This window comes from Nomascus leucogenys, chromosome 10 (genome assembly GCF_006542625.1).
Source record: "Nomascus leucogenys isolate Asia chromosome 10, Asia_NLE_v1, whole genome shotgun sequence".
NCBI classification, from domain to species: domain Eukaryota; kingdom Metazoa; phylum Chordata; class Mammalia; order Primates; family Hylobatidae; genus Nomascus; species Nomascus leucogenys.
In genome coordinates, this window is record NC_044390.1 from 77,085,553 (window position 1) to 77,104,298 (window position 18,746).

At 43.3% G+C, this 18,746-nt stretch overlaps 1 protein-coding gene across 13 annotated transcripts in view; it reads right to left on the minus strand.

Annotated features, from left to right (window-relative positions):
• Positions 1-15,878, minus strand: part of GIT2 (GIT ArfGAP 2) — a 65,462-nt gene extending 49,584 nt beyond the window's left edge. For all 13 annotated transcript variants that reach the window (XM_012510074.2, XM_030821356.1, XM_003279657.3 and 10 more), the window contains exons 1-6: positions 15,665-15,878; positions 11,112-11,245; positions 9,183-9,295; positions 8,457-8,562; positions 2,525-2,611; positions 2,290-2,420 (exon numbers count right to left, since the gene is read on the minus strand). In XM_012510074.2, the coding sequence (XP_012365528.1) occupies positions 2,290-2,420; positions 2,525-2,611; positions 8,457-8,562; positions 9,183-9,295; positions 11,112-11,245; positions 15,665-15,716 (623 nt within the window). In that variant the 5' untranslated portion in view covers positions 15,717-15,878. The remainder of the gene's footprint in view (positions 1-2,289; positions 2,421-2,524; positions 2,612-8,456; positions 8,563-9,182; positions 9,296-11,111; positions 11,246-15,664) is intronic.
• Between the last annotated feature and the right edge of the window lie 2,868 nt (positions 15,879-18,746).

Sequence of the window (18,746 nt, forward strand, 5' to 3'; positions counted from 1 at the left end):
ACTATTCACTGGCTTTAAAATGGAGAAGTACAAAGATGTCTCCTGAGACACCTGAGCAGTTTATCACACAAGACTTTTGAGAATCATCAACCTTCTTATGGGAGGTAGATTTCTGAAGTCTACTTTGCATCCCACTTTTATAAATGGTTTTCACCATCTGAACTAACCTCTTTCCTTTATTAAGGCACAAAATAGAATACTTAATAAGAAATTCAAAGACTTATGAGACGGAAGGATAAAGAATGACTTAATAAGGTAAAAAAATGAAATTAATCAATGGTTTAGGGTAGAGGTTCTCAAAAATTAACTAGCGCATTTCTAGAAATATACCATGTGCAGGCCACACCCTTGGAAATTCTGAATCAATGGGGACAGGATGGGGCCAGGGGCCAATACGTTGAAGAAGGTCCTTCCCCTAGGTGATGCTGATGCAGATAGTCTGACTCTGGATGAGAGTCTAGTAACCACTTCAAAGGCTTCAAATCAGCAAGAGACAGGCCAACCTAACGCACAGCTCACGCCTGCAGCTACTTCTGCCTCCTTATCTTCAATTTGCACAACAGAAAATATTAAGTTTACCTTTCAACATCCATGAAATAAATACTTAGGCTGCTTAGGATCCTTTTAGTAACAAGGATACAAATTATATTGAGATTATTATATGCAAGGTACAAATGTGAAAATTCCAAGGTAAGTGTAGTAAGTATCATTTACCCAGGGCTCTCGTCCAAGATCAAGTATATTTTGTGGTTTTTGTCCTTAAAAAAAAAAATGGCAAAAACTGCAATTACTTTTGCACCAACCTGATAGTTTCAGCCAGCTTCTCTCCCCACCATTCAAGGCACTCATAACACCCTCCAACCTACCACACAGCTTTGATTTGTGAGAGGCACATCTTATTCTTTCATTTTTTAGTATCTGTGAAATCAGGAAATATCCTACAATTGATGATACACCATAATTTAATTGGCTGAGCTCTTTTTATAGTGCTCTGTGAAATAATGAAGCACCGTGCAATACTGTACTCCTGCTGTTATTCCCAGACCCACTCTGTTCTTTCCAGTCAGGTCTCCTGCTGTGCTGAACACACTTTGTCTCTCCCTGCCTCCTGATCTTGACTCCTGCCTTTCCTCTTACCTGGAATGCTTCAGCTCCTCCTTCACACATTCAAATCCAACCCATTCTTCAAGACCAGCTGAAGAAATTTCTTAAATGATTTGGACCACAATGAAGAAATCCTATATATGCTTTTTAAGACCAATTATCTATTTTGGCAATGAATCCCATATGGTTTTGCCTCCTTGAACTCTTTCAGGCATTTATGAATCATCTTTTCCAAGAGAGTAAATTCTGGGAAGGCAGTTTTGTTATTTGCCCATTTTATCCTCTGTGGAGCAGAGTATTGTGCTTCACAGTTAATAAAAGTATTTTGGAAAAAGAAGGAAAGATGATTGATCTTTGGCCATTTAAATGATATTCAAGACTAACCTACAGATTTATTTTTCAAGGACTTTATTAATAAAGAAAAATTTAAAGAATTTTACAGTGAGTTTTGTTTTTTTTTTTTTTTTTTTTTTTTTTGAGACAGTCTTGCCCTGTTACCCAGATTGGAGTGCAGTGGCATGATCTCGGCTCACAGCCAACCTCTGCCTCCCAGGTTCAAGTGATTCTCCTGCCTCAGCCTCCCAGGTAGTGGGATTACAGGTGCCTACCACCATGCCCAGCCAATTTTTTTTTGTATTTTTAGTAGAGACAGGGTTTCAGCATGTTGGCCAGGCTGATCTCGAACTTCTGGTCTCAAGTAACCCATCCGCCTTGGACCCTCAAAGTGCTGGGATTACAGGTGTGAGCCACCGTGCCTGGCCAAGAGTAGGCACTTAGATGTCTACTACTCAAACCTTAAAATTAACATTTTACTATACTTGTTTAATCACATATCTATGTATATATTTGCTTTTAAGTTCAAGCAATAACTAAGATTATTAAAAAATAGAAGCGTGCATTCTGTAATTCTTGATACTTGATTTGGAATCTGACTACAGCTCAAATATCACTGTGTTATAAAGGATCAAGTAAGACTGGAAGCTTAGCACACTGGTTCATGATTCTAGCCTTCCTCAACTTTGCCAGGCTGAGCTTATATGCATTTGAATGTCTTCATCTGTAAAATAAAATAATGTACATCTTTAAAGGGGTTAAATATTAACATGTACAACTTAGCTATTTAACAAGGAATCATACCCAACAAAAAAATCCCAGAGAGAAGTAGCGAGAATCTAGGTCTCTTACCTTGCATAATCAACGGGAGTTTTTCCACTAGAATCCTGTGTGCCTGGGTCTGCTCCATATACTGCCAATAATTCAGCCTGTAAAATCTGCCCTGCTTTGGAGGCAACATGGAGTGGGGTGTTTCCTTTTTCCTAAGAATCATTAATAAAAAGTAGACAAAAGAGCACATTAAATAAAGGCTATATGAACACAACTCACTTAGTTTCAATATCTGAAGCAATTAATGTTTTCTTACAGGATGAAAGAAGTTGGCTTGTGCTCCTAAAGATAACAGTCTCAAACAGGTTTCAAGATTCCCTGTTCTCACGCTCGAATGGAGTTGCTGAAAAACGCAGAAACAAAAAAGGAATCATAGTTAGAGGTGTAAAAAATCATGTCCTAGGGCAGCTGATAGACCATTTTAATATATGTTACATCAGTAACACACAATCTTTATTTGTCTTGGTAAAGTGCATGGACCAGTCTCTCCTTTGCCAGTCACAACTGTCCCTGGGCTGTAAGGTGGGGTCAGGCCATTTTACTGATAAGGAAACTAGGGCTGTGAAGGCTGACTTGCCCAAATGCATGACTTGTCTAAGAAATGGCACAACTAGAACTTGAGTGAGAGGCAAGACTGTGTGAAGAGGTGACTGTGCATGGCTCTGACATATGACAGACCTGAATTTCAAACTATACCCACTTCAAGCTGTGTGGCCTGGAGAAAGGGCTTTAAGCAATCCAAACCTCACTTTCTTCATCTCAAAAATGTCAACAATGGCCAGATGCAGTGGCTCATGCCTGTAATCCCAGCACTTTGGGGGGTTGAGGTGGGAGGATCACTTGAGCCCGGGGGTTTGAGACCAGCCTGGGCAACATAGCAAAACTCTGGCTCTAAAAAAAATACAAAAATTAGTTGGGTGTGGTGGCAGGCAAGCCTGTAGTCCCAGCTACTAAGGAGGCTGAGGTGGGAAGATCACCTGAGCCTGGGCAGTGGAGGCTGCAGTGAGCTGTGATCATGCCACTGCATTCCAGCCTGGGCGACAGAGCGAGACTCCGTCTCAAAAAAAAAAAAAAAAAAAAAAAAATTTAAAAAGGTGGCATTTTTCTTTTTAGAAAGGGTCTTGCTTGCTCTGTCATCCAGGCTGGAGTGCAGTGGAGCGATCGTGGCTCACTGCAGCCTCAGTATCCTGGGCTCAAGCAATCCTTCCACCTCAGCCTCCCAAACAGCTGGGACTACAGGCGCCGGCCACCATGCCCTGCTAATTTTTTATTTTTCAATACAGATGAGGTCTCACTATGTTGCCCAGGCTGGTCTCGAACTTACAAGCTGAAGTGATCCTCCCACCTTGGCCTCCCAAAGTCTTGGAACTACAGGCATGAGCTACCGTGCCCGGCCCTATTCACAGGGTTATTATAAGGATTTATTGATATAATAAAGTGCTCAAAGAATACAAATGCTATAATAACAGTTATTATTATTAGCTGTTACTGTAATTAGGGCTTTAGGACTTCAAATTCTACACTGTGTAAGCTACAGGATCCTGCCTTATATGATACCCTCTCTACCACATTATTCTTGGCCTGTATAATATGCTTTAATAAAGTCTTTCAGGGTAGGAAAAGGCCTGTGATATACCGAATTCTGTACTACGGCAGAAAAGCTCTTATACATTCAGAAGATGAGCTGCCTTCCTTCAAATCTAACCTAGAATTGTCCAAGATGCAGTAACCATTATCACAGGAATGAGGAAATCTACTCTAACATCTATTTCTAAGTCTTGTTTAACTTTTTAAATAGTTTTTTTGTTTGTTTTTTAAACACGGGGTCTCGTTATGTTGCCCAGGCAGGACTGAACTCCTTGGCTCAAGCAACCCTTCCACCTCAGCCTCCCAAGTAGCTAATATTACAGGCATGTGCCACTGTGCCTAATTTTTTAAAACTTTGGTAAGGAAAAAAAAAAAAAAAAACCCCCAACACATACCAAGTCTTATTAATCAATGGAAGTAGCAAGTATATGCATTTCTTTTTTTTTTTTTTTTTTTTTTTTTTTTTTTTTTGAGACAGAGTCTCGCTCTGTCGCCCAGGCTGGAGTGCAGTGGCGCAATCTCGGCTCACTGCAAGCTCCGCCTCCCGGGTTCACACCATTCTCCTGCCTCAGCCTCTCCGAGTAGCTGGGACTACAGGCACCCGCCACCATGCCCGGCTAATTGTTTTGTATTTTTAGTAGAGACGGGGTTTCACTATGGTCTCGATCCCCTGACCTCGTGATCCGCCCGCCTCGGCCTCCCAAAGTGCTGGGATTACAAGCGTGAGCCACCGCGCCCGGCCAAGTATATGCATTTCTATGCAAAATTTCAAATTCTGAATTCTTCAGCCAGATTCTGCTGGGGATTAAAAAAGGGGGAAAAAAAAAGGCCGGATGTGGTGGCTCACGCCTGTAATCCCAGCACTTTGGGAGGCCAAGGCAGGCAGACTGCTTCAGCCCAAGAATTTGAGACCAGTCTGGACAACATGGTGAAACCCCATCTCTCCAAAAAAGACAAAAATTGGCCGGGCGCAGTGGCTCGTGCCTGTAATCCCAGCACTTTGGGAGGCTGAGGCAGGCAGATCACTTGAGGTCAGGAGTTCAAGACCAGCCTGGCCAACATGGTGAAACTCTGTCTCTACTAAAAATACAAAAAAAATTAGCCGGGCATGGTGGCGGGCACCTGTAATCCAAGCTACTCAGGAGGCTGAGGCGGGAGAATCGCTTAAACCCAGGGGGTGGAAGTTGCAGTGAGCTGAGATCGTGCTGCTGCACTCCAGCCTGGGTGACAGAGAGAGACTCCATCTAAAAACAAAACAAAACAAAACAAAACACACACACACACACAAATTAGCCAGGCTTGGTGGCACATGCCTGTGATCCCAGCCACTTGAGAGGCTGAGGTGGGAGAATCATTTGAGACTGGGGAGGTTGAGGGTGCAGTCAGCCATGATTGTGCCACGACACTCCAGCCTGGGCAACAGAGTAAGACTGTCGTTTAGGCTGGAGTGCCGTGGCATGATCTCAGCTCACTGCAACCTTCGTCTCCCCAGTTCAAGAGATTCACAGCCGAATTCTACCAGACATACAAAGAAGAGCATCCTACTGGAATTATTCCAAACAATCAAAGAGGAGAGGCTTCTCCCTAACTCATTCTGTGAAGCCAACATCAGCCTGATACCAAAATCTGGCAGAGACACAACAAAAAAGGAAAACTTCAGGCCAAAATCCATGATGAACACAGATTTTTTAAAAAAACTCTCAACAAAATATTAGCAAACTGAATCAGCAGCACATCAAAAGTTAATCCACCATGGCTGGGCGCAGTGGCTCACGTCTGTAGTCCCAGCACTTTGGGAAGCTGAGACAGGTGGATCACGAGGTCAGGAGTCCGAGACCAGCCTGGGCAACATGGTGAAACCCTGTCTCTACTAAAGATACAAAAAATGGCCGGGCACAATGGCTTACGCCTGTAATCCCAGCACTTTGGAAGGCTGAGGCGGGCGGATCACGAGGTCAGGAAATCGGGACCATCCTGGTTAACACGGTAAAACCTCGTCTCTACTAAAAATACAAAAAAAATTAGCCAGGCGTGGTGGCGGGCGCCTGTAGTCCCAGCTACTCAGGAGGCTGAGGCAGGAGAATGGCGTGAACCCGGGAGACAGAAGCTTGCAGTGAGCCAAGATTGCGCCACTGCCCTCCAGCCTGGGCCACAGAGCAAGACTCCATCTCAAAAAAAAACAAACAAAAAAAACCCAAAATACAAAAGATTAGCCGGGCCTGGTGGCACATGCCTGTAATCCCAGCTACTAGGGAGGCTGAAGCAGGAGAATTGCTTGAACCTGGGAGGCGGAGGTTGCAGTGAGCCAAGATCGTGCCATTGCACTACAGCCTGGGCAACAGAGTGAGACTCTGTCTCAAAAAAAAAAAAAAAAAAAAAAATTAACCCATCATGATCAAGTAGGCTTTTTTGCTGAGATTCAAGGCTGGCTCAACATACACAAATCAATAAATGTAATTTGCCACATAAGTAGAAGCAAAAGCAGGCCAGGCGCGGTAGCTCCTGCCTGTAATCCCAGTACTTTGGGAGGCTGAGGCAGGCGGATCACGAGGTCAGGAGATCGAGACCATCCTGGCTAACATGGTGAAACCCCGTCTCTACTAAAAATACAAAAAAAATTAGCTGGGTGTGGTGGCAGGCGCCTGTAGTCCCAGCTACTTGGGAGGCTGAGGCAGGAGAATGGCATGAACCCGGGAGGTGGAGCTTGCAGTGAGCCGAGATAGCGCCACTGCACTCCAGCTTGGGCGACTGAGCAAGTCTCTATCTCAAAAATAAATAAATAAACAAATAAATAAATAGAAGAACTCATGGACACAGGAAGGGGAACATCACACTCCAGGGACTGTTGTGGGGTGGGGGGAGGGGGGAGGGACAGCATTAGGAGATACACCTAATGCTAAATGACGAGTTAATGGGTGCAGGAAATCAACATGGCACATGGATACATATGTAACAAACCTGCACATTGTGCACATGTACCCTAAAACCCTAAAGTATAATAAAAATAAATAAATAAAAGTAATAATATCTAAAAATAAATAAATAAATAAATAAAAAATAAATAAATAGAAGCAAAAGCAAAAACCACATGATCATCTCAATAGATACAGAAAATGTTTTCTTTTTTTGAGACAGGGCTTTGCTCTGTCGTCCAGGCTGGAGTGCCATGGTGTAATTTCAGCTCACTGCAACCTTTGCCTCCTGGGCTCAAGTCATCCTCCCACCTCGGCCTCCCGGGTAGCTGGGACTATAGGCGTGTGCCACCATACCCGGCTAATTGTTATATTCATTGTAGAGACGGGGTTTCACCATGTTGCCCAGGCTGGTCTTGAACTTCTGAGCTCAAGTGATCTGCCAGTCTCAGTCTCCCAAAGTGCTGGGATTACAGGTGTGAGCCATCGCACCCAGCCAAAAAGTAATTTAAAAAGTTCTGAATAAGTAAGTCCTCATGCTCTGTGTGAGTAAGCATTTATCCAAGGCAGCGCTCTGAAAATAAATATGCACATTTCTTACAGCATCTCTCAAAAACATGCGAAGGCCCACATAAAGAAAACCACCTCACTCATTTTACAAGTATCATAAACCACTCTGTGTACTATAGCTTTGAGTCACACATTGCTTTCCGAAGATCATACTCACTGTTCAACCTGGAAATCTGAAGAAGTCCCCTTCCTTTAGTACTTTTTCTAGTCCTTATTAAAAAGAAACAATTGTCCTATAAACTTTCTAGTCCCTTCTAGAAACAACTCTGAGATGGTTCTTATTTCAAAGTTAAACAAACAAAAAACTTATCAAAATATAATTTAAAAGCCATATTGGAAAAACACAAATAGCCTTCCAGAGACTTACTTTTCCTCTTTGCCCTGAACCTCCACTATATGAATGGCTGCCATTTGAATTCAGATTAGACGAAACCAATTGACAAAAAAGCTATTAATTAATTAATGTGCAGAAATGAGTTTTTTTCTTTCTTTAAAAACTTTTTTCAGCCTGGGCAACATAGCAAGAACCCGTCTCTACAAAAAATAAAAAATATTAGCTGGGTATGGTAATGCGCCTGTAGTTCCAGCTACTCGGGAGGCTGAGGTGAAAGGATTGCTAGAGCCTGGATGGTCAAGGCTGCAATGAACCGTGATTGCACCACTGCACTCCAGCCTGGGCAACAGAGCAAGACTCTGTCTCAAAAAAAAACAAATGAAAAACAAAAAAACCCTGGCCGGATGCAGTGGCTCACACCTGCAATCCCAACACTAGGAGGCCGAGGCAGGCCGATCACCTGAGCTCAGGAGTTCGAGACCAGCCAGGCCAACATGGCAAAACCCCGTCTCTACTAAAAATACAAAAATTAGCTGGGCATGGTGGCATGCGCCTGTAATCCCAGCTACCCAGGAGGCTGAGGCAGGAGAATCGCCGGAACCCAGGAGGCAGAGGCTGCAGGGAGCCGAGATCGCGCCACTGTACTCCAGCCTGGGTGACAGAGAAAAACTCTGTCTCAAAAAAAAAAAAAAAAGCCCACAACCAAACTTTTTTTTTGTTTTTTTCAAATAAAACAATATGCTGTCTCAGCCAGCTCTTTTAGGGATTTTAAAAGTGTGACCCACCTTGCTAAGGTCTTTGGCAGTCACACTATCGTCATCCCGGCAGGGCAAGCGATGGACGAACGCTAACATTTGATACTTGGCTCTGATGAATTCTGCTTTATTGGGACTGGTTCAAAAACAAAAAAGAAAACAGTTCACTCGTTCAGATACAACAATCCCCATTCTTTGTACTGTAAAAAGAAGAGGAAGTGACCCACATCCCCCACTTGAGAATAAAATGAACAATGCTCAAGTAAGTTTCAGCAAGGTTTAAGACCTGAAGTTTGAAAACATACATTGTTATTATAATGGCTGGGATTCCAGAGTACCTGCTTTTTATAGTAGCCATCTTCTCTGTGTAATTGTCTGAACTGACTTAGCAACCTTGGGAAAAAGCAGCATTTAGTCCCATCTTATAGGTGAGGCAACAGGCAGACGGGTGCCCAGACCTAGATTTCTGGTCTGATCGCCTCTTATTTGAATATAAGTTTAAATCTGATTACATTTACAGACTCCAAGCCATGGTTTCCAACTGAGGAAGCCACTTACTCCTGCCAGGTGGCCATGCTAAACAGATGGTCCTGCCCCACCCCATTCTGCATTTCTAATAGCAAAGAGCCTGATGCACGACTAGTGTAACCCCCTCCTTTGCTGCCCTTGTGGAGACTGACCAAAAATAGCTGCACTCCTTTCGGTGGGCCCCATTTGTTATGAAGAAATAAAAGTATTTATAAACATTCCACTCACTGTACTTTATCCTGTGGATTAGCTTTACGTCTTCCACTCATAATAGACGCAGGGTCCAGCAAAGAATGCTCCCATATAGAGTTAGCACCGTTATTATACAAGGTCTCAACCATCTAAAACCAAGCAGGATGACATAAGACTTCAATTTCTTTTCACAAATATTAATGGGGATCAGTGACTGAACAGAGTAAACAAAGTCCTGTTATAAATGCTCATTTGTTAGGAATATCATTCATATCATTGTTTTCTGATTTGAGAATGAGAAAGATGATCAATCTATATGCAGGATTCAGCTTTGACTAGTAGCTATCCTACTAGTCAAAAGAAGTGTGACTGAACTGTTCTTATTCAGTATGAAAGAAAAGTACTCTGACACCTTAGAGCAGGGTTTCCCAAATCTAATTGAACACTATTTTCAACATTCTTAACGACCCATGTACTATCTATATTATTCACTTAATATTTGTCTTTAAAGCCCCTTACTTTTAAAAACAACTACAGTTTGATGTGCTAGTTATAGCTTTCCCATACACAGTAAAATAATGTAACCATTTAAAAAAACATGTATTACCCACATCTGTCTTGAATACCACTGGTGGTTCCATATTTGGGGAATTGTTGCTTTAGGGTCAACCCTGGCATTCTAAACAACTCATCTCTGGACTTTACTGAGATTCTATAATACAATCTGGCTTTGTAAACACAGACAGACCTGAGAGCAGTAAATAGCCCCTTTCACATGAGCGTGAGCTGTTAGAAACTTCTAAGCAAAAGTTAGTAATAAATCATATCTCCAAATTTCATTTCAAGGCATGACTCCTAAAACAGCCCCATCTGTTTTTTACAGCAGTGTAGTTATTTTCACATCAGAGATCCATACCCACTTGTTTTGGCTCCTCGGTTCACACAGGCAAGTTTAAGGGATATGTGCAGCTGTCACAGATTCAGTGAAATGTGTAATCAAGACAAATGAGGCAAAACACACACTTAACCTTGAGTTCCAAGAGAACTTGAAGAATGTGTACCCCAAGATAGAAGTAAAGGTGACATGACATTGGACTCCAAATAAAACAAAGAACTCATTTAACAGGGTATTCCACATGCAATCAAAACATATTAATTTAATTTGGTCTCTCTGACTAGTAACAAGAACTTTAAGAAAACTCAAAATGTTTCAGAAGTTTCTGAGGAATCCCAGCCCATGCTGCTATCAAAGCAGAAAAACATGTTCTAAAAATATTAGCAGGTACTCAGGAATAAGTACATTAAAGAAAAGATTCTCAGGCAGTAGCCTTCAGAAACATTCATTATCATGCATAGAAAAGATGGACTACTGGCCGGGCACGGTGGCTCACGCCTGCAATCCCAGCACTTTGAGAGGTTGAGGTGTGGATCACTTGAGTTCAGGAGTTCGAGACCAGCCTGGCCAACATGGTGAAACCCCTTCTCTACTAAAAATACAAAAATTAGCCAGGCATGATGGCGGGCGCCTGTAATCCCAGCTACTCGGGGGGCTGAGGCAGGAGAATCGCTTGAATTCGGGAGGTGGAGGTTACAGTGAGCTGAGCTCACACCACTGCACTTCAGCCTGGATGACAGAGTGAGACGCCGTCTCAAAAAAAAAAAAAAAAATTTCTGGTGACAGTCTAGAAAGTCAACAGAGCAACAGTACCAAGATATTTTAATGAGTATTCATCTATCTACCTATAATTGAGCTTTTTGAACAAGATTTATGTCAAGTAGGAAGAAAAGTCTTTAATGAATTCAATAGATAATATTTGTAAATAGCATTGATGGGCATGCCATCTCTATTCAATTATGAAACAGTTTTGTCTTATGGAAGAAGTACACCAGGAGAAATTTTAGTTAACATGATGAGCCCTAAAATGTAAATTACCAACCATCGGGAGAATTCTTCTTATCCTTTACCTGAAGCAGTGTTGGAGGCCATGGTGTGTGTTTCAGATGCCTCACTTGGGAGATATGGCGCCCTAGACTCCGATGGACACTGCAGCACTCGTCACATAAAAACGTTCCCCTATTTACTGATGCCCAGGAAGGATCTGGAAAGAGAGTGAAATCTCAGTGGCAGAGATACCAGCAGGTTGCTATACTGCCAGATGGCAAAAGACGACTGAGGTTTGGTTTGTCAGAAAACGGAGACATTTTTGTTTCAGTATGCTCATCAACGCATCAGGCTGGTCATCTTGTCGGATGGTATGACCTATCTTGGCTGATCAGGTACAATGTTAATTGAGACTAAAAATACCAGTGGGAGCCTTGGGTAAACAGTTATCTTCTTTCTGGTTCAGGGCCACAGTTTGTAGCCCTAATGTGGATCTACCATTTCAGATGCAAGCTTTTTCATTCAAGCTAAGAAAGCAAATTGAGAGGGTACAGACGAATGATTTTGGATCCACCTCCATAAAAATCAAGATAATTTTTTTTTTTTTTTTTGAGATGGAGTCTCACTCTATCACCCAGGCTGGAGTACAGTGGCACAATCTCGGCTCACTGCAACCTCTATCTCCCAGGTTCAAGCAATTCTCCTGCTTCAGCCTCCCGAGTAGCTGAGATTACAGGCATGCACCACCATGCCCGGCTAATTTTTGTATTTTTAGCAGAGATGGGGATTCATTATGTTGGTCAGGTTGGTCTCAAACTCCTGACCTCAGGTGATCCACCCACCTCGGCCTCCCAAAGTGCTGAGATTATAGGCGTGAACCACTGTGCCCGGCCAAGATAATATAATTTTGACAGTGAATTATGCAGATAGCATTTTTTGCAGTAAATGGTGTAAAGACGGCTGTCCTAATTCACTGCTATGAATCAACATGCCAATATGCTTAGCAGAAAGCTGCAAGTTACAGAATCATAAAATCACTCAGCTGCTATGGTTCTGAGGACAGGGAAACCTGGCCTCTTCCATTAGGAAATGTTCTATGATGTCCATGAATTGTTTTTGTTTGTTTGTTTGTTTGTTTTGAGACAGCGTCTCACTTTGTCCCCTAGGATGGAGTGCAGTGGCGCAATCTCGGCTCACTGCAACTTCTGCCAACCAGGGTTCAAGCAATTCTCCTGCCTCAGCCTCCTGAGTAGCTGCAATTACATGCGTGTGACACTAGCTTGGCTAATTTTTGTTATTTTTAGTACAGACGAGGTTTCACCATATTGGGCAGGCTGGTCTCAAACTCCTGACCTCAGGTGATCCACTCGCCTTGACCTCCTAAAGTGCTGGGATTACAGGCTTGAGCCACCATGCCCAGCCAATTGATTGTTTTACATAAACTACCAAGTCCAATCCTGCAACTGATCTGAAAAAAAAGAAGTTGCAATAACAGCAGCTTCACAGAGGCAAAGATGTAAAATAAAAATGAAAAATATTTTTAGTGTGTGTATAATACTTTTTTCCCTTTAAAGTCATAGAGCTTCATTAGCTGTCCTCTGAAACAAGGGATAATTTCATATTTGGCAAGCAGGATGGATCTGGGTAAGTAAATACCTAGAAACCTCAAATAAAGAAAGAGCTACATTTCATCAGACTCACAATGGGGTGACAATAGGTGCCATTTAAGGTGCCTGGTCAAAGGGTTACATTTAAAAATTCTTCAATGTCCACAAAAATCTCTAAAATGCATGTACACCATCTTTACCATTTTTTAAGAGTTTATTCAAACCCTTTCAAACCATATAATGAAAAGTTATGGGCTTTCAATCAAAGACGAATCCTGGGAGCCAGTGAGTATGGTGGTTAAGAGGGTTGACTCTAGAGACAAGCAGTTAAGGGTTTGAACCCCAACTCTGCCACTTCTTGCACAATGATCTCAGACAAGTTACTTGAGTGTTTTCACCATGGTTCAAATGAGAACAACAACATATCTGGGGATAGTAAGGATATAGAGAATAAGTGAAGTACCTCACACATAGTAAAGTAGTAATGTTAGCTGTTATATCTTTTCTAAATTATTTTCTCAGATATTTTCAGATATTTTCAGATATTTTCTAGACGTGAAATTCATGATCACTGGAAAAAGTTTTTGATGGGAAATACTTAAAACATTGAACATTTCATGTGACCACTCTACTACTGTACTGAAAATCTCCATGGAGTTTTCTAGTAATTGAACTCAGAGTGTGATTTATTTGAAATGAACCAGATTCATTAAAAAAAAAAAAAGAATATTTAAGAAGACGTGATCATGGTTAAATGTTTGCATAAAATAAAACAGAATCAAAATGATTCAATTTAGTATAACTCTGTTGCTATTACTATATCATCCTAAAAAGCAGAGATTGGAAATGTCCAGATGAAGGAGCTCTACAAAGATGCATAATAACACTGCTTCCTGCAGTATAGTACTGCCACTAATGGCCAAAAAAAAAAAAAAGACTGTTTTGAAGCATAGCTTTGGTTTTCACTTATTCAGAGGATTTGCAATATTCTTTTTTTAGCAAGTATTTAACACATATTAATTAAGACAAGTATTCGACTAACCACTTTAGCATCCTGGATCAGAATCCCATGGAAAGAATATTAGAATGTTAACATAGTAAAATAAAAATGTTTGTATGAATGAGATTGGGTAAAACCCTTTAAGTTCATCTGGAGCCAGGGCTCCAGGGACACCACAAATGAACTTCAAAAATGTTTGTGACTCCCCCAGACAAATCTTAGGTAAATTCGTTCACGTGCATTTTAGGGGAGAAGGCCTTAGCATTCATCAGAATCTCAAAGGGGTCCCTAACCCTACAGGTAATTCTCTCCGCAGGGCTTTGCAGAAAAGGCAGCACAAATTCCCAGCTGCTCAATTTCACAGAATATTTCAAGGTAGCCTAATTATATTCAAAACAGGAAGGAAGTGACTCAAGTCTCTGCAGATTAGGCGTATGAGACAACAACTAAAGCGATACGATGGAAGAGAAAATGTTCTGAAATGCATAAAATGCTGCAAAAGTATATTTAGGATGGCAATGGAGGAACAATTTTGCTTTGCCCTGTACCTCATCAAGAAGCAAAACAATATGCATTCCAAGAGGAAGTTAGAAGCTAGACATATGTGAATCAAACACATCACAGAAGGTTCAACTGAAAATAGGCAAGAAAATAAGGAAGTGGAACAAATAACATTTTTAGAGAAAACGATGGAGTTTGTATAACACACTAACTTGGTTTAGAAACACTTCTTTTTAAACTCCTCCATACCCCCTCCCTAGCTTCAAAGGAAACTGGTAACACCTGCACTGTACGGGCCATAAAACAACCACAAGAGGTTTGAGTTATCACAGTTCTATTTACAATCAGTCTCTGCTTCCAAATGACAAGCTGAAGATCAGAACAGTTGCAAAGTCAGTGGTGTTCAATGATTTAATTAAGATTGTTTATCGGACACTATTGTGCCAAGAAAGCCATGTTACCTTCGAATTAACTCAAAGCCAATACATCCAAGCACCTAAAAAACAGCATGTAATAATCTATCCGGAGACCTGACAATTCAGTTGCAATTGCTAAGACACACTTGATCTCTAAATGTGAATATTATGTATGAACAGTTATACATCATTATGAAGGAATGGCTTTAGCGTTTCAATGCCCCTATATTGCTGGTGATTTTGCGTTTGTTTCTATTGTAATCAACGTATGATTTAGACAGTCAAATATAGCTTTAAGGGACTGCAAGCGTTCTACTGTAGACAGCATAATGCAAAAAAGAAAAGCCTTAAATGATACGATCCTACGAGTATTCATTGAATCTTCCTCACCACTGAGCGTGATACTCCCGATTATCCTCATCGAAAAAAATGAGGAAATCAAGCCAAGTGACCAAGTGAAGTCACCAGCCCAAGGTCATCCAGAAGCAAAATCTAGTTTGAACCCAGGCCGTTCAGATCCTCAAACTTGAGACAAGCACTGCCTCCTACGTGCTGGTTGTGTTTGGAAGACCCCGATCTCCTGGCACCTCTCCCGGGCAGAGTAGCTGTCGCATGTCAGCAGCGGGGAAGTCATCTACAGGGACCCTCTGGCGAGTCTCAGGGAGTGTCATCCTCCCCGGGCAGGACACCCAGGCAGAGAAAGGGTCTAGTGGGAGGTGACACCTGCAGCCTCTGGAGGCTGTAGCCGGCAAGACGCTCGCATTTTACTTCTGTAATTGGCTTTCCTGTGGATTGCCCAAGCCCCTTCCTGTTGGGGAGCAGCCCTGGCCCCCGTCACCTCCCAGTTGGCCTGGGACGGAGGGAACGGGAGGGAACTAGAGGAAAGGGAGGGCCGCGAGGGACGGGGAGGGCGGCGGCCCCCTGCCCGCCCGGCTCTGACAGGCCCGGGACGGGTCCCACCCCAAGGCCGCCCAGGGACCTCTTCGTTGCGACCCTAGCCGCGGGTTGCGGACGCTTGGCCGCGGGATGCAGCCTGACCTGAGGGGGCGGCCCCGGGGTAGGGGTCCGGGCCAGGAATGCAGAGGGGAGCGGGCCCGGCCGGTGCGACTCACCCGGCCCGCTGCAGTCAGCGCACACCTCGCTGCTCCGGAGCCGTTTCGACATGGCTCCCGCCTCCCACCTGCGGGGAACTAGAGGCCGGGGGACAGCAAAGGCGGCGGCGGCGGCGCTTCCGCTCTAACGGGTCCCAGCGGCGGCGGCGCTGACGGCGGCGCCTCTCCCCTCAGCGCCTTGCAGCCTTGACACAGCACGCACGCGCGGGGAGGTGCCCTTCTGCGAGTGTCAGGTCATGTGACCGGAAAGGGCACGCTGCCTTGTCGCCATCTTGAGTGAGGGCAGGAGACTGCCCGAGTGTCATCTGTCCTACCTTTAAATATTGAATTTGGGTCTCCCTCTCTGGCAGATTCCCCTCGTCCCAACTGATTAATACCAGGGGAAGTAGCAATATCTTGTGATGAGAACCCTGCAGCCACAACCTTCCTGAGGCAATCAATGGTCAAGTTCATTCATTCATTCCTTGATTCAACAAATATTTATCAAGCATTTACCATGTTTTATATACTGTCCCAGCCACTGGAGAAACAGCAGTGAGCAAAGACTGAATTTCTAGTCCGTACGAAGCTTGCATTTTACTGGGGTAAAGTAAAATAAGAATATATTATATGATTCCAGGCTGGGCGCGGTGGCTCACTCTCGTAATCTCAACACTTTGGAAGGCTGAGGCAGGCGGATCACTTGAGGCAGGAGTTCGAGACCAGCCTGGGCAACATGGTGAAACCCCGTCTCTACTAAAAATACAAAAATTAGCTGGGCAGAGTGGCAGTCGCCTGTAATCTCAGTTACTTGGGAGGCTGAGGCAGGAGCTTGAACCCAGGGGGTGGAGGTTGCAGTGAGCCGAGATCATGCCATTGTACTCCAACCTGGGCGACAGAGTGAGACTCCGTCTCAAAAAAAAAAAAAAAAAAATTAGCCGGGCATGGTGGCGCATGCCTGTAATCCTAGATACTCAGGAGGCTGAGGCATGAGAATCGCTTGAGCCTGGGAGGTGGAGGTTGCAGTGAGCAGAGATCACGCCACTGCACTCCAGCCTGGGCGACAGACTGAGACTGTCTCAAAAACAACTTCAACAACAACAACAACAACAGAAATAACAAAAAAGAATACATTAGATGATTCCTTAGGCTTCAGTTTTAATCTCATCTTCAAAATTAAGATAATGCATTGTTTACTTCTAGTCCACGATTTGTTTTTGTATGGCTTGCTACTTAAGAATGATTTTTACATGTTTAAAGGGTTGCGAGATGAAAATAAAGAAGAGAGGGAAAGAAAGAAAAAGAGGAAGAAGAATATGCGACAAAACTTGTATGTGACCAGCAAAGTTAAATATTCATTTTGGCTAAGGACAGATGGAATAAATTATGGGAAAAATGTGATATACCTGCTGGATAGTAACCCCTCAGTAAATAGTAGCTCCCATAATTATGGATATTGCTATTATTTTCTAATTACTGTTTTTCTTCATATGCGTGGAATTTGAGAATAACAATAGCTAACCTGGGATAATTTACAAAATGGTGTGAGATAAACACAATGAAATGAGGTGAATCAGTGTGAAGGAGAAAGGAGATGTGACCCTAATACCAATGATTACTTATTGTCTGTCTTACATATAAACACAACTATGATCTCCATTCAGCAAATATTGAATGCCTGTTGTGAGCCAGGTACTATTTTGGTTTTAGATACTCTGGTAAGCAAAACGATGTGGTTCCTGTCATTGTGGGGTTTTCTGATTAATGAGATAGGGAGATTTTCAATAAACATGGGATGATGAAGAAGAAGAAGAATGTTAAGTTGCAAAAGGCATCTGAAAGAATGAGAAGTGCTGGAAGAGGCCTCAGAAGCACTGGTCTTGAGTCCATCTCTACAGTGTGATAAATGTGTGATGGAGGAATAATCACAGAATTCCCACGCATTCCATGGTTAGAGGGCTCCGGGGTGCCATACTGGTGCTCCTGCATCCTGTTTTGGTTTAACAACTCACAAATCTTCGGGCTCCACATCTGTGGAGAATGGATTAGGATGGGATTCTTGAACAGCTGTTGTTGCAGGCATCTGAAGAGCTGGATGTGCATACACTCAGAGGGCAGAGGGAATAGTTTCACAATGCATTAAATAGCTTCACCCAGCTATGTGGTCTAGTTGTAGACAGCTGAGCTGAAGCAGCAGCAGAAAGTTCAAGCCCATGAGTAGCTAGCTGTAAGTTGATTTGGTTCTTCATTGAGTCAAGGAGGCATAGCGCCTGAAACTCAAAGAATAAACTTCATATTCGCAGACTGTGGTCAAATATGTATATTATTTATCAGTCCTTTCAGCCATAACCTCAAATCCAAAAAGCTAGCTTAAAAATGACATTCATACATGGACTAAATCACCACCATAGATAGCTATTGAATCATAACCTGGTTCGGAGTTCAGATAGAAGCGGCTCTCAACTGAGAACGATTTTTCTCCCCGAGACGACATTTGGCAATATCTGGAGAGGCATGTTTTGGGGAGTGCTACTGGCATTGAGTGGGGAGAAAGACCAGGGAAACTGCTCAGCATCCTACAAAGGACCAGACAACCCCCACACAAAAACTGCCCAGTTCAATATGTGCCGAGGTTGAGAAATCATGAAGTAGAAATATCCCCTTTTATGCAAATACTGTATTTGAAGCCACTTCGCCAGGGTTTAGCGTTCCTCCTTCAAAAATTGTCCGGCGTTGCCCACTTCCAAAATGGCTTTTGACCCATCGTGGAAGCATCTGCCCTGCTCCAAAAAGGCTGCAAGGCTTTCGGCAGCTGGAATGGTTTGGTCCGGGGCTCAGTTGTCACCCCCTGACTGCAGAGCCAATGGAAGAGGTCCAGTTGTGGACCGAACCACATGGGGCCGCTGGAGAAGGGGGAAAGAAGCTGAGGACAGGTAGACGGAACTTTCCGCGTGGAGATCTTTGGCCAAGAGAATGAGCTCAGCTCTGCTCTGTGGGCTACACTGAGTTTCTCGCTGTGAGCTGGAGGTGGGTGCAATGGCGCGGACCCCGGACCCGGTGCCCGAGGTCGCCTACCCCCGCCGCGGCATGCGGTGGTTCGCTC